The sequence below is a fragment of the Sinocyclocheilus grahami genome, unplaced genomic scaffold (genome assembly GCF_001515645.1).
Source record: "Sinocyclocheilus grahami isolate Dianchi unplaced genomic scaffold, SAMN03320097.WGS_v1.1 scaffold303.1, whole genome shotgun sequence".
Taxonomy (NCBI): domain Eukaryota; kingdom Metazoa; phylum Chordata; class Actinopteri; order Cypriniformes; family Cyprinidae; genus Sinocyclocheilus; species Sinocyclocheilus grahami.
Window position 1 is genome coordinate 1,056,131 of NW_015505482.1, and position 23,636 is coordinate 1,079,766.

The following is a 23,636-nucleotide window of genomic DNA, read 5'->3' on the forward strand; positions in this document are numbered from 1 at the left end:
GGGACTCTTGTTAGAGTACATCAATCCAGGCTCTGTAAAACAAACACACAGGATCAGGAATCTCAAGATAAGCAAAACGAACAAGACAACAGCCAGGTACCTAGTGAAAAAGGCAGCTTAAACAATGCAGCCGGTAGTGGAGAGAAAACAGACAGCGAACAAGAAAACATCAGCGACAGGGATGTTAATACAGGAGAAGTGGTTTAACCTAGAATGACACAACCTGAAACCGATCACGATGTGTGTGGTAATCCTGTCTCTTCTGCTGGTGTAAAGTTAAAAACAGGACAGACTGTAACATTTATGAAACAGGACGGTGGTGGTCTACAGAGAGCCAGGGTTTGCCTCTGGAAAATATAAAAACTGGTTCAATCTGCAACATATTGAAAACGAGTGCAGTGATGGGCAAGAAGAGTCGGTGGATATGTCATGTGTTGATAATCTTCACATTGAATCAACTGATAGAGAGGCTGATGTACTCATAACAAAAGATATTTCATTTGATGCAGCTAAACAGGATGAAATGGTGAATTGGTACAAAAGCAATGTTTTTGAGGAAGTTGATGATGCAAGTCAAACGTGTGTCTCTACCAGATGGGTCTGTAGTCTCAAGGAAACTCCGAATGGTATTGTGCCCAAAGCGCGACTCGTACCCAGAGGTTTTGAAGAGCTTAATATTCACGAGCTGCAGAAAGATTCTCCAACCTGTGGAGACTTTCTTAGGCTGTTATTAGCTGTAATCTGTCAATATAAGTGGCAAGTCCATTCTATGGACATCAAATCTGCTTTCTTGCAGGGCATGCAGTTGTCCAGAGAAATCTATGTCCGGCCCCCTCCTGAAGCAGGAAAAGAAAATGTTCTATGGAAACTAAACAAGTGTGTTTACGGCCTTGCAGATGCATCATTGTATTGATACAACAAAGTGAAAGAAATCATGCTGAGTACAGGTGGTAAAGTGTCTAAAGTAGATCCAGCAGTATTCTATTGGTTGGATGAACAGTGTAAGGTTACTTGAGTACTCGCATGTCATGTTGATGATTTTCTTTGGGCAGGCTCACAAAACTTCTCAACAGATGTGATACCTACACTAAAGTCTGTATTACATGTTGGACGTGAGGAACATGAACATTTCTGCTATGTGGGAATGGACTTTGCTACTATTAATGGTGTAGTTCATGTACATCAGCGTAGTTACATTGAAAACCTACAGCCTATTTGACTGCAAGTAACACGTGCTGTGCAGAGGGATGCCTCTCTTAATGAGATCAAAAAAGAGCAGCTTAGGTCAAAAATAGGACAAATACTGTGGGTTGCAAAACAAACCAGACCAGACATTATGTTTGATGTATGCAGTTTAGCATCAAATATAAAGTATGCTACAGTTCAGTCTATTCACGAGACAGATAAGGTCATTAGAAAGTTTAAATCTGAAAAGGTGACTCTCAGGTTTCAACATTTGGGAAACTGATGCTCTAAACTTTGTTGTTTTTAGTGATGCTTCCCTTGGAAATCTCCCTGATGGGGGCACACAGGGGGGGGACATTGATTGGTCTCATGGGAGAAAGAGGGAAGTTTTCTTCTCTCTGTTGGCAATCTAAGAAAATTAGACGAGTGGTGAGGAGTACTCTTGCAGGGGAAACTCTTGCCCTGTCAGATATATTAGATAATGCCATTTTTCTGACTACTCTCTTTTCTGAACTTACTACTGGAAATGCTGAGCTGAATACTCCTCCGTTGATCTGTGTGACAGACTGAGAAACGTCTTCGACTGGAAATAAGCAGCATAAAGGAGCTCATACAGAGTAAAAGAATCAAGAAGGTACTCTGGTCGGACACAAAAACTCAACTCGCTGACTGTCTTACAAAAAAAGGAGCATCGGCCCTGATGTTATTGAAAGCGCTTGGTTAAGGACTGGGGACACTTATTAATAAAAAAAAAAGAGAGAGGAAAGAGGTTCATTTGAAAAGACTCTATACTTTCAATCGGAATTTTTTTGGTAACTAATCTTTGTTTTGTATGTTTTTTTAAATTTATGTTTTCTTTGAGTTTTTTGTTTAAAGTATAGGGAGATTGTTAGCATGTTATTTCCTCCCTACTCTGTTCACATGCAAGAAGGTTCTTCCGGCTTAAAAATGAGGTTAGCGCATGCGCTGGTTCAAAGGTGAGCGCGTGGGTAAAAAGGAGGCGTTGTTGTCATGGAAATTCACTGGTATGGTATCCTGTTTCACGTGCTGTGTTTCCCATTTGCTAGCTGGAGGCGAGAGATTCGAGTCCGGAGGCTCGAGGACCGCCTGAAAGGAGAGACGTGGTACTATAGCCCCTGCGGCCGGAGGATGAAGCAGTTCCCTGAGGTCATCAAGGTGAGATCGGTTATACTAGCACACCAGATGATCACCCACAATACTACTGTAACCTAATCTGCGTGAGTGATAACAAGGCTTGTCTTCATCCAGTTGCTTTTGTCTCTCTGCATTCTCCAGTTTCTGAAGAGGCATCAGGATGCTCTCCAGGGCGTTTCGAGAGAGCACTTCAGCTTCAGTCCACGCATGCCAGTGGGTGATTTCTATGAGGAGCGGGAAACCCCTGAGGTGTGTATGAAGATGTCTACAGGTGCTACAGGCAAACATGTGGTCTGTGGATTCAGGACAGTTACACTGTTGCAAGACATGTCATTGCTTTTTAATTTGTTACAGGGTATGAAATGGTTCCTCCTCGCCAATGAGGAAGTGCCCTCCATGATCATGGCTATAACAGGCAGACGTGGTCGTCCACCAAATCCAGACAAAGAGCCTCGTTCCCGTGGCCGCCGAGCCAGAGGAGCCCCAGGTAGACGGCCAGGCCGACCTCCCAAGCCCAAGATGGAGGATCTGCTCAGCAAAGTGGACGCCAGGCTGCTGAAGAGACTGGAGGCAAAGGGTGAGTCTGAATATGCAGATCAGGTGGTTTAGTAAAAATGTGCTTGTTGCAGAAGTACCACCTTTTTATTTTTCGTCATTTTGTAGTTCTAGCTTTTTATGTGAAATATAATGAGCATCTTAGCTCAGTTCATGTTCATTGTTTTACAGAGGATCTCACAGAGGAAGAAAAAGAAAAACTGGTTAAGATCAAGAAGAAAATGAAGAGAAAGGTGAGCTGACTTGTTATTTATTACAAAAAGTGTGTTTTGGGGACCAGCTGATCATCTGATTTTTGTCATGCAGGCAAGAATGAAAAGAAAGGAGGATGCAAAGAATAAAAAGATCCGGCAGGAGAAACGGAAAGCCAAAGTAAGAAACTCCATGTCTTCAAATATGTTCAGAACTTAATAACAGGGTTCATGATGATGAAAAATCTGAAAGATTATGCATTTAAATACAATCTTGAAATTAGAAAAAAATGTAATAATGATAATATATCTATGTAGCACCTGTTAAATGTTTCCTAAGCACGGTTTGTAATTGGTTACAAATTTTAATCATGTTTGTAATGTTTTCTTTAATGCTTTTTAATGTTTTTTTTTTTTGTGCATTTTTTTTAAATATGAAAAACAATTGTTAAAAAAAACCTAAAACAGCTAAAAAATCAAGATGCAAGTTGCAATCCTATTTCTCATTTTAATTTGTTCTCTTAACAACTGTCTTTTTTATTTAACAACCAGGGTTCTAATGATCTTGGACAATCTGGAATTTTAACTGTATATTTTACATATAGACCTGGAAAAGTCATGAAATGTAATACATTTCAATTTTTTATAAAGCTGTATATATATATATATATTACTGGCTAGAAATGATCAATTATAAGTAAAAAATAATTTTAAAACCTGTAGTCACAAGCTAAAAAAAGTCATGTAAAATTAATGTTATAAAAAGTGTAAACCACAAACAACATTCAGTTATTGGAATTATGAAATTTCATTTTAATTATAGTTATTTTATGTCATTATTTTTAATCTTTTGCCACTCCTGGTTTCTGTAAATGAATAATAGTATATCAGAAGTAAAGGCCTTTAAATATCGACTATCGGATCTTTGAAGTAAATAGTTGGGCTAAGTGGAAAAGTCATCAAAATGGTCTGAAGGTGTAAGAACCCCTGATATACACACAATTTTAATTGAATAGCTGTAAATCCCAGTGTTCTGAGCTCTGACTGTGTTTTCTGATGTGTTTGTGCAGCTGGAGAAGGCCAAAGAGCAGGAACAGGATGATGAAGACCAGTCTCAGACTCAGAGCCAGGCATCTGAAAGCCCTCTCTCAGCCGCAGAGGGACCCAAGAAGCCCGGCCGCAGGAAGAAGGTCGCAGCACCACCTGCAGCAGAGGCATTGGACCTGGAGAAGTATATATATATACACACACACACACACACACACACACACATACATCTCACTATTTCATTTAAAGGTATACATGCACAGCAATTGCTGAAATTAAATTAGTTTATTTTACATATTTATATTTAAATAAAAAAATGTAACTTGATAAAAAATATAAATCTTTAAAATAGAGATTTATTTAGATGGCAACTTCTTGATTGTGTAATTCCGATATAGAATTTCTCACAAATAAAGAAATTGTTAAAAATATGAATAAAAAGTGAACACCGTAACCGACATGCATTCAGGAAATTGTCCAGTCTTTGTGCAATGGGAGTCATATTTTATTCAAATAAAGACAAGGTAACACTTATTGCACTTATTTGACTTATTGCACATAGTGAATATGACATGAATACAACATAGCGGCAAACTTGATATAAAAGATTAAAAATTTGTCAAATTTAGGCCCCGTCCACACGAAGACGCGTTCAGCTGTATATGCATACATTTTGTATCGTATAGGCGTTTCGTCCAGACGGATCCGGTGTTTTGGGAGCGTGAAACCGATATTTTTTGAAACCGGGTCCCAGAGTGGATAAATCTGAAGTCTTCTCCAGTTTTAGTGTATCTCTGTTACAGAATTACAGCGCCACATGCTGGTCTGGCATGTATACTACAGCGTTTTGAGTCGGTTTCGTGGTTTTGTGTGGACACCGATATTTCTTGAGACGAGGGGAAAAAAAAGATCGGATAGGGAAAGCTCTGGCTTCGTGTGGACTTAGCCTTAGATGTGAGATTCTCTGAAGTGTGTAGTTGTTGACATTTATTAGATACTGTCAAGATAATAGTCGTTTCGACGTATTGGCTGAACGGAAAAAATGATTGGCTGATGCTGGTAATAAAAAATTAAAAAAAGCTAACTATTGGCCTTGACAATATATTGGATGATCACTAGATTTCACTCAAAGATAATGGCTTGGATTATTTCTTTCTGAATCTAGTTACTCACATCGATGACTCAAAAGTACTGTGGACACTAAAATAATCCTGCATGTGCGAGCAGGGTTTGGACCAGGTGTGAAGCAGCTCTTCTGGGACTGGCTTCATCATTCTCATAAATGTGTTTGATTGGCTGAACGGAAAAAATGATTGGCTGATGCTGGTAATAAAAAAAAAAAAAAAAGCAAACTATTGGCCTTGACAATATATTGGATGATCACTAGATTTCACTCAAAGATAATGGCTTGGATTATTTCTTTCTGAATCTAGTTACTCACATCGATGACTCAAAAGTACTGTGGACACTAAAATAATCCTGCATGTGCGAGCAGGGTTTGGACCAGGTGTGAAGCAGCTCTTCTGGGACTGGCTTCATCATTCTCATAAATGTGTTTGTCTGAGCAGACTGAAGGCTGCGCTGATGCGTAAGACGGGCCGTCCGGAGGAGGAGCTGTGCTTCGAGGAGCGCCGGCGCAGTGCTCGTGTGGGAGTGGCCGAGGAGGAGAGCATCGAGGAGAGCTGCGTGCTGGAGAGAGGCAGCCGCCGCAAAGCCAAAGAGGAACCCAAACACACGGAGGTACAGGACCTCTGCCAAACCAGAGATGCGCTTATGGAGCAGTATTTTATTATTCAGAGCAGTACATGTCAGTGGGTTAAAGCTATATTCACAGCCACATAGTCAAGCTATGTGCCATAGTCAAAATTGCTTCATAGAAGAAGACACTGTGTACTGACAGCAGCTACTCTGAAGATGTGAAATGATGTAATTAATCAAGAACAGCCATCTACTAAAGATTTCCTGAGTGAGAGCTGTCAGTTCAGGGAAACGGGCTGCATCTCGACTTCCTTTGACCTCAAATGTGATTATGTGAGACTATCAAAAATGAGTCACTTCAGTTTCGGAGCTGGAATTCATGAGGGAACTGCAGGGGGTTCGTGAAGTAATGAAAAGCTTATAATTAATTAAATCATAATGAAAAAATTCAAATAAATATAAAAAAAATTCAGAATAAGACTGAATGTCATGGTACCATTAGCCAACACCAGAGACATGTGAACATGAAAATGTGTTGCTAAATAATAAATGTCTGGTTACTTCAAGAATTTAAAAAAGGTTGTTCAAAGGGGTTTCCTGGTTTAACTGTTTTGTTACCTGTGTGTTAATATTAGTGCTGCCAAACGATTAATCGCATCCAAAATAAGTTTTTGTTTACATATGTGTGTATATTTATTATGTATATATATATATAAAGAGACACACATACAGCATATATTTTAAAATATTTACATTTATTTGCATGTATATATTTATATTCATATAAATTATATCACATATAAATATATTTAATATATAAACGTAAAATATTTTTCTTAAATATATACATGCATGTGTGTGTATTTATATATACATAATACATATACACTGTACACAAACATATATTATGTAAACAAAAACTTGCTTTGAATCGTTTGGCAGCACTAGTAAATATTTTATGTTTGTATTGTTTTCTCATAGATTGAGAGTCCCAATACCTGCAGTGTTGCTGAGCTGGAGCGTCAGATTGATAAACTGACCAAGGTAACATATCTATATTTAATAACTGATGTAGGTATGGATCCACCAAAATCTCAGCTGATGAAAAGGACATTTTTGAGATTCAGAATCTTTTTAAATTAAATTTGATTAACACTGACACATGTATAATAACACTGTTTATTCTATACAGTTCGTCTATACTTGTTTGGAAATCATTTAGAGCATATATGTTATTGTGAAGTTACACCAAGTTGGTGTATTCACTTAAATATATTAATAATATTAGAACTGATTAGAATAGAATTGATAGTTACTCCAAAAAAAGCTGATTTAAGGTGAGGATTTGTGGGTTTAGTTCCAGTGAGTCCTGAAGTTTAGATTTTGGTTATGAATTTGATTTCATTGCATCACTAGTCAAAAGTTTACACACACCTAATTCGGTTAAGGCATAAGTTACAGAACACTTTATACAATAGCATAAAGCAGCTTCAAAATGTTTTTAGAATCATGTGAAACAAACTTCATTCATTTCAAACCTTTGTTAAATGTGAAGGCTGTTGGCTGAGTAACAATGTTTGCTTCTGTCTCACAGCGGCAAGTGTTTTTCCGCAAGAAGCTGCAGCAGTCATCTCATTCCATGCGGGCAGTGTCTCTGGGGCAGGATCGCTACCGCCGCAGGTACTTGCTGCTGCCTTATATGGGATGTGTCCTCGTGGAGGGAGCAGAGGATATCCTGGGTGAGTGGAAACTCCCAGCATGCAGTTAGTCTGGTAGCTCGCACACTTTGAGATTTAGGCCTTTATGATCCTCCTCAGAGTCTGTACATGACGTAATGTCCCATAGACAATCAGGCTGTGGAGTCACAGATGAATCACGATTCTGTTCTCACAATGAATCTCAATTTTTTATTTATTTTTATATTTGGCCCTGGTTATTATAAAATCACATGCAGGACAAAGCATTAAAGATAAGTGCCATTCAAACATTTGCGAGCATGGTGAATCTGATTTTGATTGGCTGAATCATAACCAGATTTGTGCCTAATGATTCCTACGTTTCATTTTTTTCCTTGGTATTCTTGTTGCTGCATGATTTGGGAAAGAAAAAAAAATTCAATTATTAAAAAAAATCAAATTGTTTTTTTTTCTGCCAATTTAAATTGCTATAAAAAAAAATCCAGTTTTTCTGTACTTGTTTGTATGGCTGCATATTTTTTTTTTGTGATTTTTTTAAATATATTAATATGGCTATAAAATTATTAACAACAACTTTTATTTTGTTATTTTTTTGTTATAGTAATAATAATAATAATTATTATTATTATTGTCATTAATAGTAGTATTACCAAATTAACTACATAAATTAAGAAACATTGCTATTGTAATATTTCCCTGTAAAATAAAATATGTAAGAAATTAAGAAAAATAGTAATTTTTATGCAACAGTATTAATATATATATATTGTTCATTCTTAATTTCTTAATTTTAAGACTTAATTGTGCAGCCCTACTTGTTACCAATCTTAATGTTTAAATTAAAATGCAATAAAAAAAATTGTTGGGCTGCGCAAATTTTGTGAAATAATAATATTAATCATAATAATAATAATGATTAGTAGCAGTAGTTGTCATAGTACTAAATAAAAATGTAAAAAATAAAACAAAATAAATATGACTTGTAATATGTCACTGTAAAATAAAAAAAAGTGTTACGACTGTAAAAATAAAATATTTGTAAATTACAATACTTAATGACTTTCAGATTTTCATCATGTGTGAATATTATTGTGCTACCCTACTTGTTACCGATATTAATGACCAGTTGCTTGTGTTCAGCCTCAGATGAAGTGACAGTCAGCGATGAACCTGTGACTTATGTGAAGGTCATAACTCCAGTGAAGACTGAGGTTAAAGCTGAGCCTCCCCTCTCTCCGGCTTTCGCCGCATCTCTCCCCACTTCTCCTCGAGCGTCCCAGCTTTCCCCCACAGAGGCGGATCCTCTACCTGGCGAGGCCTCTCTGATGAGCAGCCCTCGAGGACGGGGACGCCCGCGCAAGATCAAACCCGAAGTGGAGCTCCACCTGCGAACCGCCAAGAACCGGCGGCGCCGCCGTAGCAGCAGATCAGCAGCTGAGGATTCGACTCTCAGCTCTCCTGTGCAGGATCCCGCTCAGCCCGCTTTCCAGACGCCTCTCGAGCAGCCGCAGGACGCAGAGACCGAGAGCAGCGCGCCGATCGCAGCGTCTGGAGCCGGTCAGGGCGAGGATAACAGCCAGCCGGAGGACAGCATGAGGGAGCAGGCAGAGAAAAGAGGCCAGTGGTTCAATCTGCTGCCCAAGGTGCCGTGTGACGAGACCTCGATCTCCCAGCCGTGCGAGAACACACCTGCGCCTGCTTCATCCCCCACTGAAGACACTCCAGCACCCCTCGATAGTGACCCGCTCGCTCCTCCTCCACCACAGCCTCCGACAGCACAGGTTCACCCTTTAAGAAGATGTGACCTTGGACCACAAAACCAGTCATAAGGGTCAATGTTTTAAAATTGGAAATTAATACTGATTTATGCTGAATATATAAGCTTTCCATTGATGTATGGTTTGGACAATATTTGGCTGAGATGCAACTATTTGAAATTCTGCAAAAAAAATCTAAATATTGGGAAAATCACTTTTAAAGTTGTTCAAATGAAGTTCTTAGCAATGCATATTACTAATTAAAAATTAAGTTTTGATAGATTTATGGTAGGAAATTTACAAAATATCTTCATGGAACATGATCTTTACGTCATATCCTAATGATTTTTGGCATAAAAGAAAATTTGACAATTTTGACCCATACAATGTGCTGTTGGCTATTGCTACAGATATACCCGTGCTACTTATGACTGGTTTTGTGCTCCAGGGTCACACATCAGAAAGTTTTTGAATATTCTGAATGCCGAATTTTTATCCTTCTGATCGCTTCCCTCTTTGTTCTTAACCGCAGATGCAGACGGAAGCGGCTCCTCTTCCTCTTCCTAAGGTGTGCTCCACTCCGGCTCCCAGGGCCGGTAGGAGGCGCAGGAGAAGCAGCGGGGCGTCCCGAGCTCACGCTCGCGCCAGTGCGGCGAAGAGGCGTGGCAGACCTCCCTCCAATCTCTTCCAAGAGGTTGAACTGAAGTACTTCACTCAGCTGGTGGTGAAGCCTATTCCGTTAGGTGAGTGCTGTGATGTTGCAGGACTTATGCTGGACTTGACAATTAGGGTGGAATATGTTTTTGGCCATCTTGCGTTCTTAGATTACTTAAGTTTTTCGAAGCCTTGTCATCTTGACCATTTAGTTTTCTCTGAAATACTGAGCCTAGGAATTGGATGGATGTTTATTATGTTTAGTTTAAATATGTCACCAAGCCAAGGCAACTTTATCGAACCCAGAGTTTCCCAAACTGTGGTTTGTGAACTGTTGGAAGTTTGTGAGGGAAGCTAATAGGGCTCTCGCGATTCGTTGATTTTATTCGACTATTCGATTTTTTTAAATCCTCGACTTCATTTTGCTTGTGTCGACTAACCGGCAAAATACCAGAAGTGGTGCATTTAGGATTTATATATCCTATATTAAAATAGTTTACTAAAATATTCGTAAGTAAAATTGTTGATCCTCGACTTCATTTTGCTTGTGTCGACTAACCGGCAAAATACCGGAAGTGGTGCATTTAGGATTTATATATCCTATATTAAAATAGTTTACTAAAATATTCGTAAGTAAAATTGTTGATTTTTTTTTTTGCGGGGAATTAATAGTTTAGATTAATTGATTAATCGATAAATTAGTTGATAGATTAATCGAAATAAAAAGTCGTTAGTGGCAGCCCTAGAAGCTAATAATTTATTTTAAATTAATCTAATTAATAAAAAAAATAAAACACTTAACATAGTTAGATATTAAAATATTTATTTAAAAAAATTAAATGATAAAAGATATTATTGTAAGTTAAAACTAAAACTATTTGGAAAAGAATATGCATATATATATATATATTAGGGATATGCATCTCATAACTGAGGCCGTTGCGATACGGATCTTGATGCATAGCCAACAATACGATACATTAAACATACATATGAAGCAGCTACTGGTGCGATGCACCCCTATTACGATGCAGTGTGATCTGATTTCGATTCAACACAATGCGATTCAAAGAAAACAAGATGCAATGAAAAAAATTATGCAATGCAATTCAGTATGGCACAGATAGTTCGCTTTTATTTCTTTGTAATTATTTGGTGGAAGATGCAGCTGAAAATAAAAAAATATATATATAAAAACTGTTATAAAAAATTTAATATTATTAATCAGCATTGTTTTTATACTATCTAAATGATATATTATTTTTAAAAAAAAGCTTGCCCTAATCTTTAAAAATTCTGTAAAATTTTAAAAGTAATTTTCTCTAAAATTGTCTGTAATTCTGAAAAAAACTAAATAAAATAATATTAATAAATCATAGAATAATTATATTCTAATTCACTTATCAGTTTGATATGTTCATTTCAATTCAAATTACTGAACTGATTTATCTCTTGAAATATTTCATAACCTTGAGTTCATAAGAATAAACTTTCATAAAATGTGTTGTCTGTTTAGGAAAAAACATAATGGCTTTATAATTCCTATATTCGTAAGCTTCAGCAATGCCTTACAGATTTGAGCAGAATCAAATCCCATATGAAGAGTTTTATCTTCATGCTAAGTTTAGTGTTTTATTTGGGATGCTCTACTGGTACAATGCGGAGAAAATATGTATTATGTAATATTCATTACTTCATTTGCATATATAAATACTGTTTACGCACCAAGAAAACTGTTATTTGTGTATCTTGAATGACATCCTAAAGCTCTTGGTTTCCAGCAGAGCAGCGTTCATTGGCGTCATGTCTTTCTGTCCTACAGAAATGGTGAAGGGCTGGTGGTGGATCAAAGAACCGGAGGAGCTGACAGGCATTCTGAGCGCCCTCCACCCTCGAGGCATTCGTGAGAAAGTGCTCCACAAGCACCTCGCCAAACACATGGAGTATATGTCTGAGGTCTGCACGCGGCCCGTCAGCGGTGAGGAGCAGCAGCACATACAGAGGGACTGCAGGAGTTGGTGGACAGCAGCATGTTTATTTCGTTGTTTTCCATCGTTTCCTCCCAGATCCCATCTTCCAGATGACGGTGGAGGACGGCCATGCCCTGCTGGAGGCGTCTAAACAGGCGTGGAGTGAGCAGGAGAGAGTCCTGCAGTTAGACATCAATGTGCTCCAGTGCGTGGAAGATCTGGAGCAGAGGGTGGTCGGTGCAGACCTTCAGCTCAAGGTAAAGAAAGCCTGTTAAGCAGATTCAGAAGCCACTTTTTCTTTTATTGAAGTAATCACAGTACTGTAAGGTCTTGCTCCATTTGTGACCACAGGGTGACACTGTTTGTGCTGTATGTACTGCACACAAGCACGCTCACTTCATCACACAATCTTTCTCTCCAGGTGGCCTTTCCCAATGCGGAGAGTGAAAGTGAGGCTAGTCAGGAATCATCAAGCTCTCAATTTCAGGTAGTGAAAACCACACACTCAAGTGCTCTGTTTTGAGACTATTAATCCTAATAAGTAGAGGAAACCGCTCCGTGAGTTACTCATAATGAATGTGACACAACCTGATGAGTTGCTCACAAATTGTAAGTGTTGAGGTTTTTTCATGGCTTTGTGATTTATTTTTTTCTGAATTTTTCTTTTAATTATACTCTCTCTCTCTCTCTCTCTCTCTCTCTATATATATATATATATTTAATATTGTACTCATTATTTCGATACGCCTATATTCATAAGCATCAGTAATGCTTTTTACAGATTTTACAGAACAAAAACACATACCATATAAACAGAGTTTCAGTATTACACATGTAATTAAATGCATTCAATAAATTATTACTTATGAGAAAAGGAATATCTTAAACAAATGCGATAATGAAAATGTATGCAAATTGTTTATTCTAACTAATATATAGTTATAGTAATTAACATTTAAACCTGTGTTAATATATTTCATTATTTAATTTCATTATTGCTGATTATTTAAACTCTTAAAAAGGGAATATTAGGGTAAAGGTGTATTATTTAATTCTATTATTATTACAGGAATTATATAAAATTATTCAAACTATTGTTTAATTATTAAAATCAAGATTGTTATCGACGTCTAGTGAAAATTTCATGTCAACAGCATCTTTAGAAATACATGGTGAGGTGTTCAAAACTTATTTTACCCGCTGTATGTATGTGTGTATATAAATTCTCTCGCTCTCTCTCTGTTCTGTATATTAGGGTTGTGACGGTGAGGAAATTTTCCCACCGCTTAATCGATGTGTGACAACACCGGTAATACCGTTATTCGGCAATTCGGCGTCAAGCAGTTCTTTGTTTTTAGTTCGTTTGAGTTTTCCCTCTTCTCCTCACTTTCCTTCACTTTTAAATAGCTTATCTGGCGTCAATTGCTTGAATTCAATTCAAGCAACAACAAAATACAACGTAGAACATAGAACTTTTATAAAAAAAAACAATTAAAAATACACCATGCTATATGCCTAATATAAAATAACAAATAACTTACACAAAGTTTAGGTATACAAAACTGAACATCAGTAAACACTGTGTAACCAAATAAATAAGAAACATAAGTTTATTAGCAAAACAAATAAGAAAGCTTGGAGACATGGCATACTTTATGTAAAATAAAAAAAATACACCGTTTAAATAAAAATCAGCAAACACTGTGGAACCAAATAAATAAACTTCCAATATCACCTTAGATAAATTGCAGAAGTCAACATGCTTTTCAAAATCCAACATATTTTTAAAACGGGCGCTTTTGCACGTCGTTTGGAAACTCTTCTGCCATCGTCTTGTCTGTCTCACCTCAATCTTCTTGTCAGCTTCTCCTCACGTGATAAATGAAAACTGATCCGTGACGCGACTTTCGTTCGGCACGCTACATTGAGCAGCCACGTTCAGTTTTAATTGTAGTGTCTGTTCTCTAACTGAACTAAATTGTTTTTATTACCATAAAAAATCAAAACAACGGTGGTGACTTAACCGGTGTTGTGGCTTCACACCAGTAAAACCGTCAACACCGTCTATCAGCAGCCCTTCTGAATGTGTGTGTGTGTGTGTGTGTGTGTGAGGGAGAGAGAATAGCAGCAGAGAATAGAAGTATTATTATTTTTTCTTTTTAAGTAATTATGTTTTTGGTTTACCCTAGGTTACATCTGACATCAAAATTGTTGTAATATTAACTTTGGACTTTTGTCCTGGTTTCAGATGTATACCCCTCCCGAGGCGGACTCCACGCGGGATGACCTGCAGTATTACGAGCACGAGATTGACCCCAAGGACGACTGGATAGTCAAGACCAAGAAGGAATGGTCCGACCTCCTGCGAGCTCCCAGCAACCCCCTGGACCTGGCCGTCCTCCGCTTGACTAATCTGGAGCGCAACATCGAGCGCCGTTATCTGAAGGAGCCGCTGTGGACCCTGTCCGAGGTGGTGCGCTTGGCGCCTCTCACCCCTCCGCCCGGCGGGGAGGAGGTCCCACTAGATGCTGTGAGGTGGGTCAGAGTTAGGGTCTTTGGGTAATAAAGTGAAAAATTATCTCCAAAGCATCACTTTTCAAAATAATCATATTTTTCAACAAAGAATTGTTCCAAATTCTACAGTACATTATATGCACTCTAGAGCATATCAGTCATGTGTTTGTTTGTCTTTGTAGCTTGGAAAGTGAGATCACACCCAGGTTGAGGACATGGCGGCAGGCCCTGGACCGCTGCCGCAGTGCGTCTCAACTCTCTCTCTGTCTGCTGCAGCTGGAGAAAGCCATCGCCTGGGAAAGATCCGTCATCAAAGTGGTAAGAGCACACACACGTTCACTCCGCTTCAGAGTCTGTACCATTATTATATATTACACATAGGGCTGGACGATATGGGCAAAATTTATAATCACGATATATTTCTTAATTTCGGTCAAAATGTCGGTCACAATATAAAAAAAAAACTGCCAAGAACACCCACAAAAGATGTCTGTGCCTACAAACTTCTGAAAAATGAATTTGCTAAGCCTACGAAACCTCCTCCTATAAAACTATAACATTTTAGAAATAAAAACGGTACAATTAAATTAATGTTTAGCCTTCATACAAACAAAAAATGTGAAATCACTATCAAATAAACTCTCAAGGCCATTGCACACTGCGTCGACCGAAATTTTCACACGTTGAAAAATAAATACGACGTCACGTTGTGTCAATCACGTTTACACAATGCCTCCGAAATTTTCGTTCGTCATAAAAAAAAAAACAAAAACGGACCAGGTTCGATTTTCTGCACTTTCGCATCCGTAGCAAGCATTGTGATAGGAAAGGATGACGAATACGAAAAACTCATACGCAAAATTTCGGACTCGGTGTCCAAGGACCTTCAGATTCACCTTATTAATTTTAATATGTTTAACTTTAAACTATAACACAGGCTGATTATTTTTATAGATTGAAACAAAAGTGCTTCAGCCAGGATAAAGAATATTAAAAGTTCTCAGAGTTGCTGCAGAAAACAGAAAAAGCAACAACAAAAACATATGTTGCTGGAGAAGGGCTTATTGTAAATGCAAAAAGTGCTTCAGCCAGGATAAAGAATATTAAAAGTTCTCAGAGTTGCTGCAGAAAACAGAAAAAGCAACAACAAAAACATATGTTGCTGGAGAAGGGCTTATTGAAAATGCAAACTGATTCTCTGCCAGCAGGAGGCGCTTTGAGAGCAGCAGAACCAGCGGTTTCTCCGGTAACGGCTGTAAACAAAGCAGCACTGCGCTCATGAATGCTGATTTATCAGATAAAATGACATGGAAACTTTTCTGAAGACAGTCAGTTCCCTTCAGAGATGCATTGATATAAAACACCCGACCCGCTTTTTGATTTTGAAACGTGCAGCGCTCATGTTTATTCAACGAAGTCAAACTGTCCTAAAGCCTTTTGGAAAATCTATTTGTGGCGGTCAGTGTCCGCCACAAATAAATCAATGTATGGGAAACACTGGTAATGTATATCGAAATATCGGAAATGTGTTTAAAAAGCATATCACTGTTATTGAAAAAAATTATATCGCGATATATATTGATATTGAATTATTGTCCAGGCCTAATTACACAATTTTGTTTATATACATACCTGACAGATATCATTAAAATAGGTGTCTTGAGAAACCAGATCTTCTGTTTTCTGTCTTTCACTAAGTATGGTGGATGTTAGTGAAATGGCTATTTCATATGCAGTGTTGTTCTCTAACCATAAATATGTTTATTTCAGAGTATGTTGAATGTGTTTTTAGGGCTCTATGAATTGTTAAATTTTTTCCCAAATTCAGTTTTTTTTTTTTCTGTTGTAATTTTTTTGGATTCCATTTTTTCCCCCCCATTTAGATTTTTCTGGTCTCTGTTTTAATGGTTAAATTACATTTTAGTAATCAAAAACCATGTCTAATTATTAAAATCATGAAACTTTTACAATTTAATAATAATTTATAAAAGTTGAACAAAAATGAAATTTTTAGGGCTCTTTGAAATGTTTTATTTTTTCTCAAATTTTGTTTTATTTTTACCTAATTCTGTTTTCCATTTTGGAATTTTTCCGGATTCCATTTTAATGGTTTAATTAAATTTTAATGATCCAAAAGCATGTGTATTTAATTGAATTCATACAATTCAAACAGTGACATTTTCTACAATAATAGTGCCCTTTGAATTTTTATTTTAGCTTTTTTTTCTTCTTCAGAAATTGTTGTTTATTTTAATTTGTCTGGTAATCAAATGAAGACATAAAACAATTTAATGTATCTTTTTATCTAATGAAACAAACCTTTTTTTTTTGCAAATGAAGTACTGGACAACAGAGGTTTACTGTTAAAATAAAAACATTGATGAAAAATTTTAATTATTTTTAAAACAAGTTTTAATAATAATTGTATTTATTATTATAGAATTAAGACGTACATTTACTGTACAATAATATATTTGTTACAATTTCTTCAAGTGAAACCGAACTTTTATTTTGACGGGTTGCCATGAAGACCTTTTAAGTTCTAATAGTTTTTCTCAAATGAAATAATAAAATGCTGTATTATCAAAATCATCGTGTTCTAGTTTCGTCTAAACGGGTGTTGGTGTGTCCACAGACGTGTCAGGTGTGCCGTAAAGGTGATGATGATGAGTACCTGCTCTTGTGTGACGGCTGTGATCGTGGCTGTCACATGTTCTGCCTGAGGCCAAAGGTCATGCAGGTGCCAGAAGGCGACTGGTTCTGTCCCACCTGCGTTGCCAAGGTAATGTGACCAAGATGCTTAACTATCTAGCTTCCGTTTTTGCCCCATCTCTTTCATATTAATGTTTGAATTGAATATTTTTCTTTGTCTATATTTGCCTATGTTTATAAGAAAAACTAAGAAACAGAATTTTGCAGGAAAGCGGTGAATCTCCGAGATCGCAGCGCTCATCTCGGAAAAGATCAAAAGTGCAGAAAAGGCGTCTTGCAGAGGATAGTTCAGACGAGGATGATGGGTACAGACGAGGCATGACCACACGACAAAAAGACACCGCAGCTTCCTCAAGTGGGACGAGCATCTCCCCCTCCAAACGCAGACGGATGGCCACACGAAACCAGCCTGACCTCACCTACTGCGAGTGAGTCTGCAGGCCTGTGCAAAACAGTACTTTCAAAATACAACATGCTTTTATTAAGAGCTAATAACTTTTATTATTATTACATTTAGAATTGTTTTTTAAGTGGCACTTTATATGTTAGTGGGTTGCCTGGATGAAAAATAAACAGAAGTGATATATAATCATCTGTTGTCATGATTTGAAAATGCGTTTTGGTGCATCTCTGAGCCGAGTCTAAATGAATTCACTACGTGGGATAATGAGTGTGTGTCATGGAGTAATTGGCGAGCTGTTTGATGTGCTGTAGGATCATTCTGATGGAAATGGAGGCTCACTCAGATGCCTGGCCTTTCCTGGAGCCGGTCAATCCCCGCCTGGTGCCTGGCTACCGACGCATCATCAAAACCCCCATGGACTTCCTCACTATGAGGGAAAGACTTCTGCAGGGAGGGTAAGAGACGATGTGCCTGGATAAAGGCTGACCTCAATTTTACAGCTGTGCTGAGTCATGAACTGTACCCAGAAATTGTTTAGTATAGTTTAGACTAAATTTTTTATTTAATTTAATACATTTTTTACTCATATTTTAAAATGTAACTTATGTTTTTAATGTTATTTATTTTTAATAGAATTTGTTCATATAATTATTATTTATTTGATAACTAATATTCATATTTTCACAAGCATTTATAAGTTCTTAAATGATAAGTTAGACGTTTAAGTTCAATTTACCAGTAATTGGATTTGCCAAATCTGTAACCGTAACAATGAAAAAAATACATATATTCATATTTGTATGTAAAAGATTAGCAGATATTTTGCATAGGTTGTATCCTTATGGATACAGTCATGGCCTAATGGTTAGAGAGTAACCCAAAGGTCACGGGTTTGAGTCTCAGGTCCGGTAGGGATTGTAGGTGGGGGGAGTGAATGTACAGCGCTCTCTCTCCACCTTCAATACCACGACTGAGCTGAGACCCTTGAGCAAGGCACCAAACCCCCAACTGCTCCCCGGGCGCCGCAGCATTGGCTGCCCACTGCTCCGGGTGTGTGTTCACTACTCACTGCTGTGTGTGTGCACTTGGATGGGTGAAATGCAGAGCACAAATTCCTAGTATTGGACACCAAACTTGGCCACACATCGTTTCCTTCCTTTCCTTATAATTTTAATTATAATTGAATGTATTTAAAGAGAGCCACAATTTTTATTCTGTAAACCTCTGTTCAATATAATTTATATATATATACAGTGGGTACGGAAAGTATTCAGACCCCCTTACATTTTTCACTCTTTGTTATATTGCGGCCATTTGCTAAAATCATTTAAGTTAATTTTTTTTCCCTCATTAATGTACACACAGCACCCCATATTGACAGAAAAACACAGAATTGTTGACATTTTTGCAGATTTATTAAAAAAGAAAAACTGAAATATCACATGGTCCTAAGTATTCAGACCCTTTGCTCTATATATATATATATATATATATATACACACACACACATACACATGCACATGGATGGATAGATCGATGGATAGATATAAATTATATTGAACAGAGGTTTACACAAGTTTACTAAACTTTTAAATTCAGTTACTATTTATTATTAGATATAATAATCAACACTCAAGAAAAAAATTGTATGCAAACATGTAAATTGTACAAAAACCTGTAAATCCAGTAATAAAATAAAATAATTTCTGCTCAAATTTCTTATGAAATATAATAATTCACACTGTAGCGAATGTGTGTACCACTACACCCCTATATATATATATATATATATATATATAATTATTTAAATAATAAAATAAAATGATAGAATAATAATAATTTATTACATATTTTTTGTTATTTTAGTAATTAACATTTGAACTCTTGTAAAGATATAATTAATAGATTTTTACTTGTATAAACTCTTACGTTTTTTTAATACTAAAAAATTGATGCCTCATCTTATGTGAGTTCTTAGTTGTTACCGATTGTTATGTTATAACCTGAAAAATGTTTAACAACAAAATAAACTAAATATATCTTTATATCTGTATTTGACATTGCGTCTGGGTGATCAGGCTTTGCGGTGGAGTGAATAACCTGATTAGCGTGTAAGACTGCGTCTGTGTTTACACCCGTGTGTCTCAGGTACTGCAGCTGTGAGGAGTTTGCTGCCGACGCTCAGCTGATCTTCAACAACTGCGAGCTCTTCAACGAGGACACGTCGGAGGTGGGCAAGGCCGGACACTCCATGCGGCGGTTCTTCGAGAGCCGCTGGGCGGAGTTTTACGACAACAAGGACAAATAGAGACGCTGCCCTCTGCTGCATGGGAGGAAGCACTCGTACGCCATGCCCCTTTGATGCTCAGTACTACTAAAAACTCTGTCTGGAGAGCCAGCCCTCTGTATGCATACACGTGTAGATATATGTATAGATTTGTTCTGTTGGTTTTACAAGTATCTGTTTGTCCCCCTCACCCGCCTTGATAAGCTTAAAGCATTTCTTCATCACCTGGTATTACGGCGTATAAACGTCTCCTCTTTATTCAGCTTCGTCAGTCACTCCTTCGGAGTAGAAGTACTTCTTCAGGACTTGATCGGGTCACACTTGATGTCACGTGTCGCAGACACACCTCTATCAGGACGTTCTCACTCTTTCAACCATTTTACTCGAAGCCGTCTGCTCCATAATGTATAGGCCGTGGACCACCCGTGTCCCCTTGATTGAAAATGTAACGTGCTTTCGAGACTAGAAGCAATTTCCTCAGTATATTTTTATTATATGCTATATATACACTTAAAGACAGAAAAAAAAGTAGTCGGGATTATTTAATAGCAATAGACTGTAGTGAATCTGTACAGACCACGTCGTAGAGAGATGTATAGGTGACTCATGAAATGGCCAGTAAACATACTATATCACGTGTAACTCGCGTCTTTTGCTTGTAGAGTATTGGTCTTATAAACTGGAGGATTGACATCTTTTACTAGGGTATTTTTTCTGTCACGCCCCCCCAAACCCAGAAAGAAATCAGTGTTTGTTCATATGGAAATCTGACATAAAGCCAACAGCAGAACTGATGCAACGAAAGGCCGGTTTTAACTTTCTTGTTTTTAAGCTCTGCTAGCTAGATAGCCGTTTTCAAAGCTTTTGCTTGGTGTATGACTATTGTCTGTGGGGAAAAAAAACTTTAGACTGTATTGATATTGGTTTATATGGAAAGGATATGTACGTACTTACGGCAGTATAGTTTTGTTTAGCAATACTTATTTTTCATCGGAACAATATCTTCGCTGTCTCTTCAGTATGATTGATCTGGTTTGATCTTGGTTTTCATGAACATGGCAGTTTGTTGGGTTTCTGAAACCGCCACATCCTCAGATGTTTAGACTGTTTTATGTGTTTTAATGATGTGTGTGTGTTTGAACCTGGACCAACTCCCTTAAAAATGACTTTTGTTCTTTTTTTTTTTTTTTTACACTAGTCTTTTGACTAACCATGCTTTCTTTTGCTTGTAGAGTATTGGTCTTATAAACTGGAGGATTGACATCTTTTACTAGGGTATTTTTTCTGTCACGCCCCCCCAAACCCAGAAAGAAATCAGTGTTTGTTCATATGGAAATCTGACATAAAGCCAACAGCAGAACTGATGCAACGAAAGGCCGGTTTTAACTTTCTTGTTTTTAAGCTCTGCTAGCTAGATAGCCGTTTTCAAAGCTTTTGCTTGGTGTATGACTATTGTCTGTGGGGAAAAAAAACTTTAGACTGTATTGATATTGGTTTATATGGAAAGGATATGTACGTACTTACGGCAGTATAGTTTTGTTTAGCAATACTTATTTTTCATCGGAACAATATCTTCGCTGTCTCTTCAGTATTATTGATCTGGTTTGATCTTGGTTTTCATGAACATGGCAGTTTGTTGGGTTTCTGAAACCGCCACATCCTCAGATGTTTAGACTGTTTTATGTGTTTTAATGATGTGTGTGTGTTTGAACCTGGACCAACTCCCTTAAAAATGACTTTTGTTCTTTGTTTTTTTTTACAAGAGTCTTTTGACTAACCATGCTTTCTCAAATGAAAATGCCTTGCATCATTACTGGTGTAACTGACGCATAAGAACTCCCTTAGTTCTTCATTTTTCTTAGTGCACTGAGTAGAGGAGCGCAGTAGAGCACACTATTCATGTTCATTTGCCATGTTTTCATACACTGAACTCGATCCGCGTAGTAGGCAGTGCGTCATTAACTCGGTGTTCCTCATCATACAAAAGGGACATATTTTCTTCTTTTTTTTTTCTTTTTTTTTTTTTTTTTACAGACGGTAAAACCTGAAGACAGTACAAGAAAACTCAGCCAAATGTGGTGTCTAGTGAATTTTTAATAATGTACAGTTTTTGTGACTTTAAATTTGTTCCTTTCTATATTTTTAGGACCAATATATCGTTTTTAAGAGGCGACATTAAATGACCATGTTGTTTCAAGGTAATGTAACACGCGTGCATCTGTAGAATGTACTGTAAGCGGAAATAAAACCACATCTAGTAGATGAAAACTTGTCTCTTTAATGTGTTTATGAACTGTATTGTGTCTGGTAATGAAGTTTTATGTTTATGCAATATTGCATAAGCAAGAATACTCCAAACATAAGCATTCCCATGATTGCAGGTGTAATTTTGCTTTTATACAATGTCAACAAATAAGATAATATTGAGCAAGTTATATTTAGTACACAATGTTTACAATCACAGTTTGTCTATTTTTCTTCAGCACCGAAAATAGTTCCAACTGAAGTCCAAGGAGAACTGTTGCGTGTCTCCATGCAACATTGTTATCTGAACGAATCAGTGCTTTTGAATGATCCAATTGAGTGAATAATTCAGTGACTCATGGATTCATTTTGATCCAGAGTAAATTACCCTGTCTTAATACTTCCCTACTATATAGTACATACTTTACCTCTTTTTTTTTATTTTTATTTTTATTTTTTTATAAAGAACATGAAGTGTTTTCAATCATGTGGACGGCCGTTTCCACCACTGGTAATTGCGACTTATATAATCTAACAATTCAGACTTTTTTCTCTGAATTGCGTGATTAAAAACTCAAAATTCTGACTTTTTCTCAGAATTGAGAGTTTATACAGTATCTCGCAATTCTGACTTTATATCTTGCCGTTTGACTTTATAACTCGCATTTGCGAGTTTATATCCAACAATACTGAGAAAAAAAAAAACGTTTTATCGTGAAATCATAATTGAAGAAAAAAATTGTCCGAATTTTCAGAGAAAAAGTCGCAATTACCTTAAATTTTTTATTCAGTGGTGGAAACGGGTTGTGGCTAGAAGGAATGCAGTAAAAACCGGAAGCTAAGAATAAATTACATTTTCTGCCTATTAGATTGTGTTTTATTAACGTCTACACCAACCCCAACCTTAAACCTACCCCTTATAATAATACAAAAACAGTCATTATTGATGTACAGTGTGAGAAAAATGACGCTATATTGATGTGCACATGCCCAATAGTTTTTGCTGTAGCCTATCTCTTCTAGCCTTAACCACGGAAACGTCCTTCCATACAAAACCTGCTGAGTGAATGATTCAATGACTCATTCATACACTTACATCTGGAATGAATTACCCTGTATGCCTTCAACATAGTTTAGTTTTTTTTTTAATGTAGTTTATAACGTTACATTCGTTTTTTTTAACGGTCACCAAGTTCTCATTCAAACGTGGTACTTAATTATAGCTTTTGGAAATAGTTCCAAATTGAATGCATTACCTATTCAGACAGTATGCAGACGCAGCTTTAGTGTTTCGAATGAATGTCAATGGAGGATATTCTTCAGGACGTTAAACTCCTTTTGTAAGGAAACAGCTTATCGCTGACTGACTGACATTCTGTCTGCTAATCTTCAATGTGTGCCATTAAATAGTTATTCTAGAGTGACCTATATTTGGAGTTTACAAAGAAAAACTTCTGGTATCCGGAAGCTTTGATTTTAGAAATGTTTCCACACCATTAGCGTCATGAAAACCAACCAGTTTTTAACAATTGTGCCTGGCAGAGTGGGAGTGTTCTGTGTTGTGTTG

The 23,636-nt window shown here is 37.1% G+C and overlaps 1 protein-coding gene across 1 annotated transcript in view; it reads left to right on the forward strand.

Annotated features, from left to right (window-relative positions):
- The window catches only part of baz2a (bromodomain adjacent to zinc finger domain, 2A), a 47,222-nt gene extending 26,182 nt beyond the window's left edge, over positions 1 to 21,040 (forward strand). The window contains exons 9-28 of the mRNA XM_016293474.1: positions 2,253 to 2,361; positions 2,482 to 2,589; positions 2,695 to 2,917; positions 3,067 to 3,128; positions 3,202 to 3,267; positions 4,157 to 4,317; positions 5,591 to 5,873; positions 6,813 to 6,875; positions 7,426 to 7,570; positions 8,669 to 9,309; positions 9,818 to 10,028; positions 11,762 to 11,917; positions 12,006 to 12,166; positions 12,331 to 12,396; positions 14,158 to 14,444; positions 14,606 to 14,741; positions 17,059 to 17,205; positions 17,343 to 17,563; positions 17,850 to 17,993; positions 19,687 to 21,040. Coding sequence (XP_016148960.1) covers positions 2,253 to 2,361; positions 2,482 to 2,589; positions 2,695 to 2,917; positions 3,067 to 3,128; positions 3,202 to 3,267; positions 4,157 to 4,317; positions 5,591 to 5,873; positions 6,813 to 6,875; positions 7,426 to 7,570; positions 8,669 to 9,309; positions 9,818 to 10,028; positions 11,762 to 11,917; positions 12,006 to 12,166; positions 12,331 to 12,396; positions 14,158 to 14,444; positions 14,606 to 14,741; positions 17,059 to 17,205; positions 17,343 to 17,563; positions 17,850 to 17,993; positions 19,687 to 19,846 — 3,550 coding nt within the window. The 3' untranslated portion in view covers positions 19,847 to 21,040. The remainder of the gene's footprint in view (positions 1 to 2,252; positions 2,362 to 2,481; positions 2,590 to 2,694; positions 2,918 to 3,066; positions 3,129 to 3,201; positions 3,268 to 4,156; positions 4,318 to 5,590; positions 5,874 to 6,812; positions 6,876 to 7,425; positions 7,571 to 8,668; positions 9,310 to 9,817; positions 10,029 to 11,761; positions 11,918 to 12,005; positions 12,167 to 12,330; positions 12,397 to 14,157; positions 14,445 to 14,605; positions 14,742 to 17,058; positions 17,206 to 17,342; positions 17,564 to 17,849; positions 17,994 to 19,686) is intronic.
- The last annotated feature ends 2,596 nt before the right edge of the window (positions 21,041 to 23,636 follow it).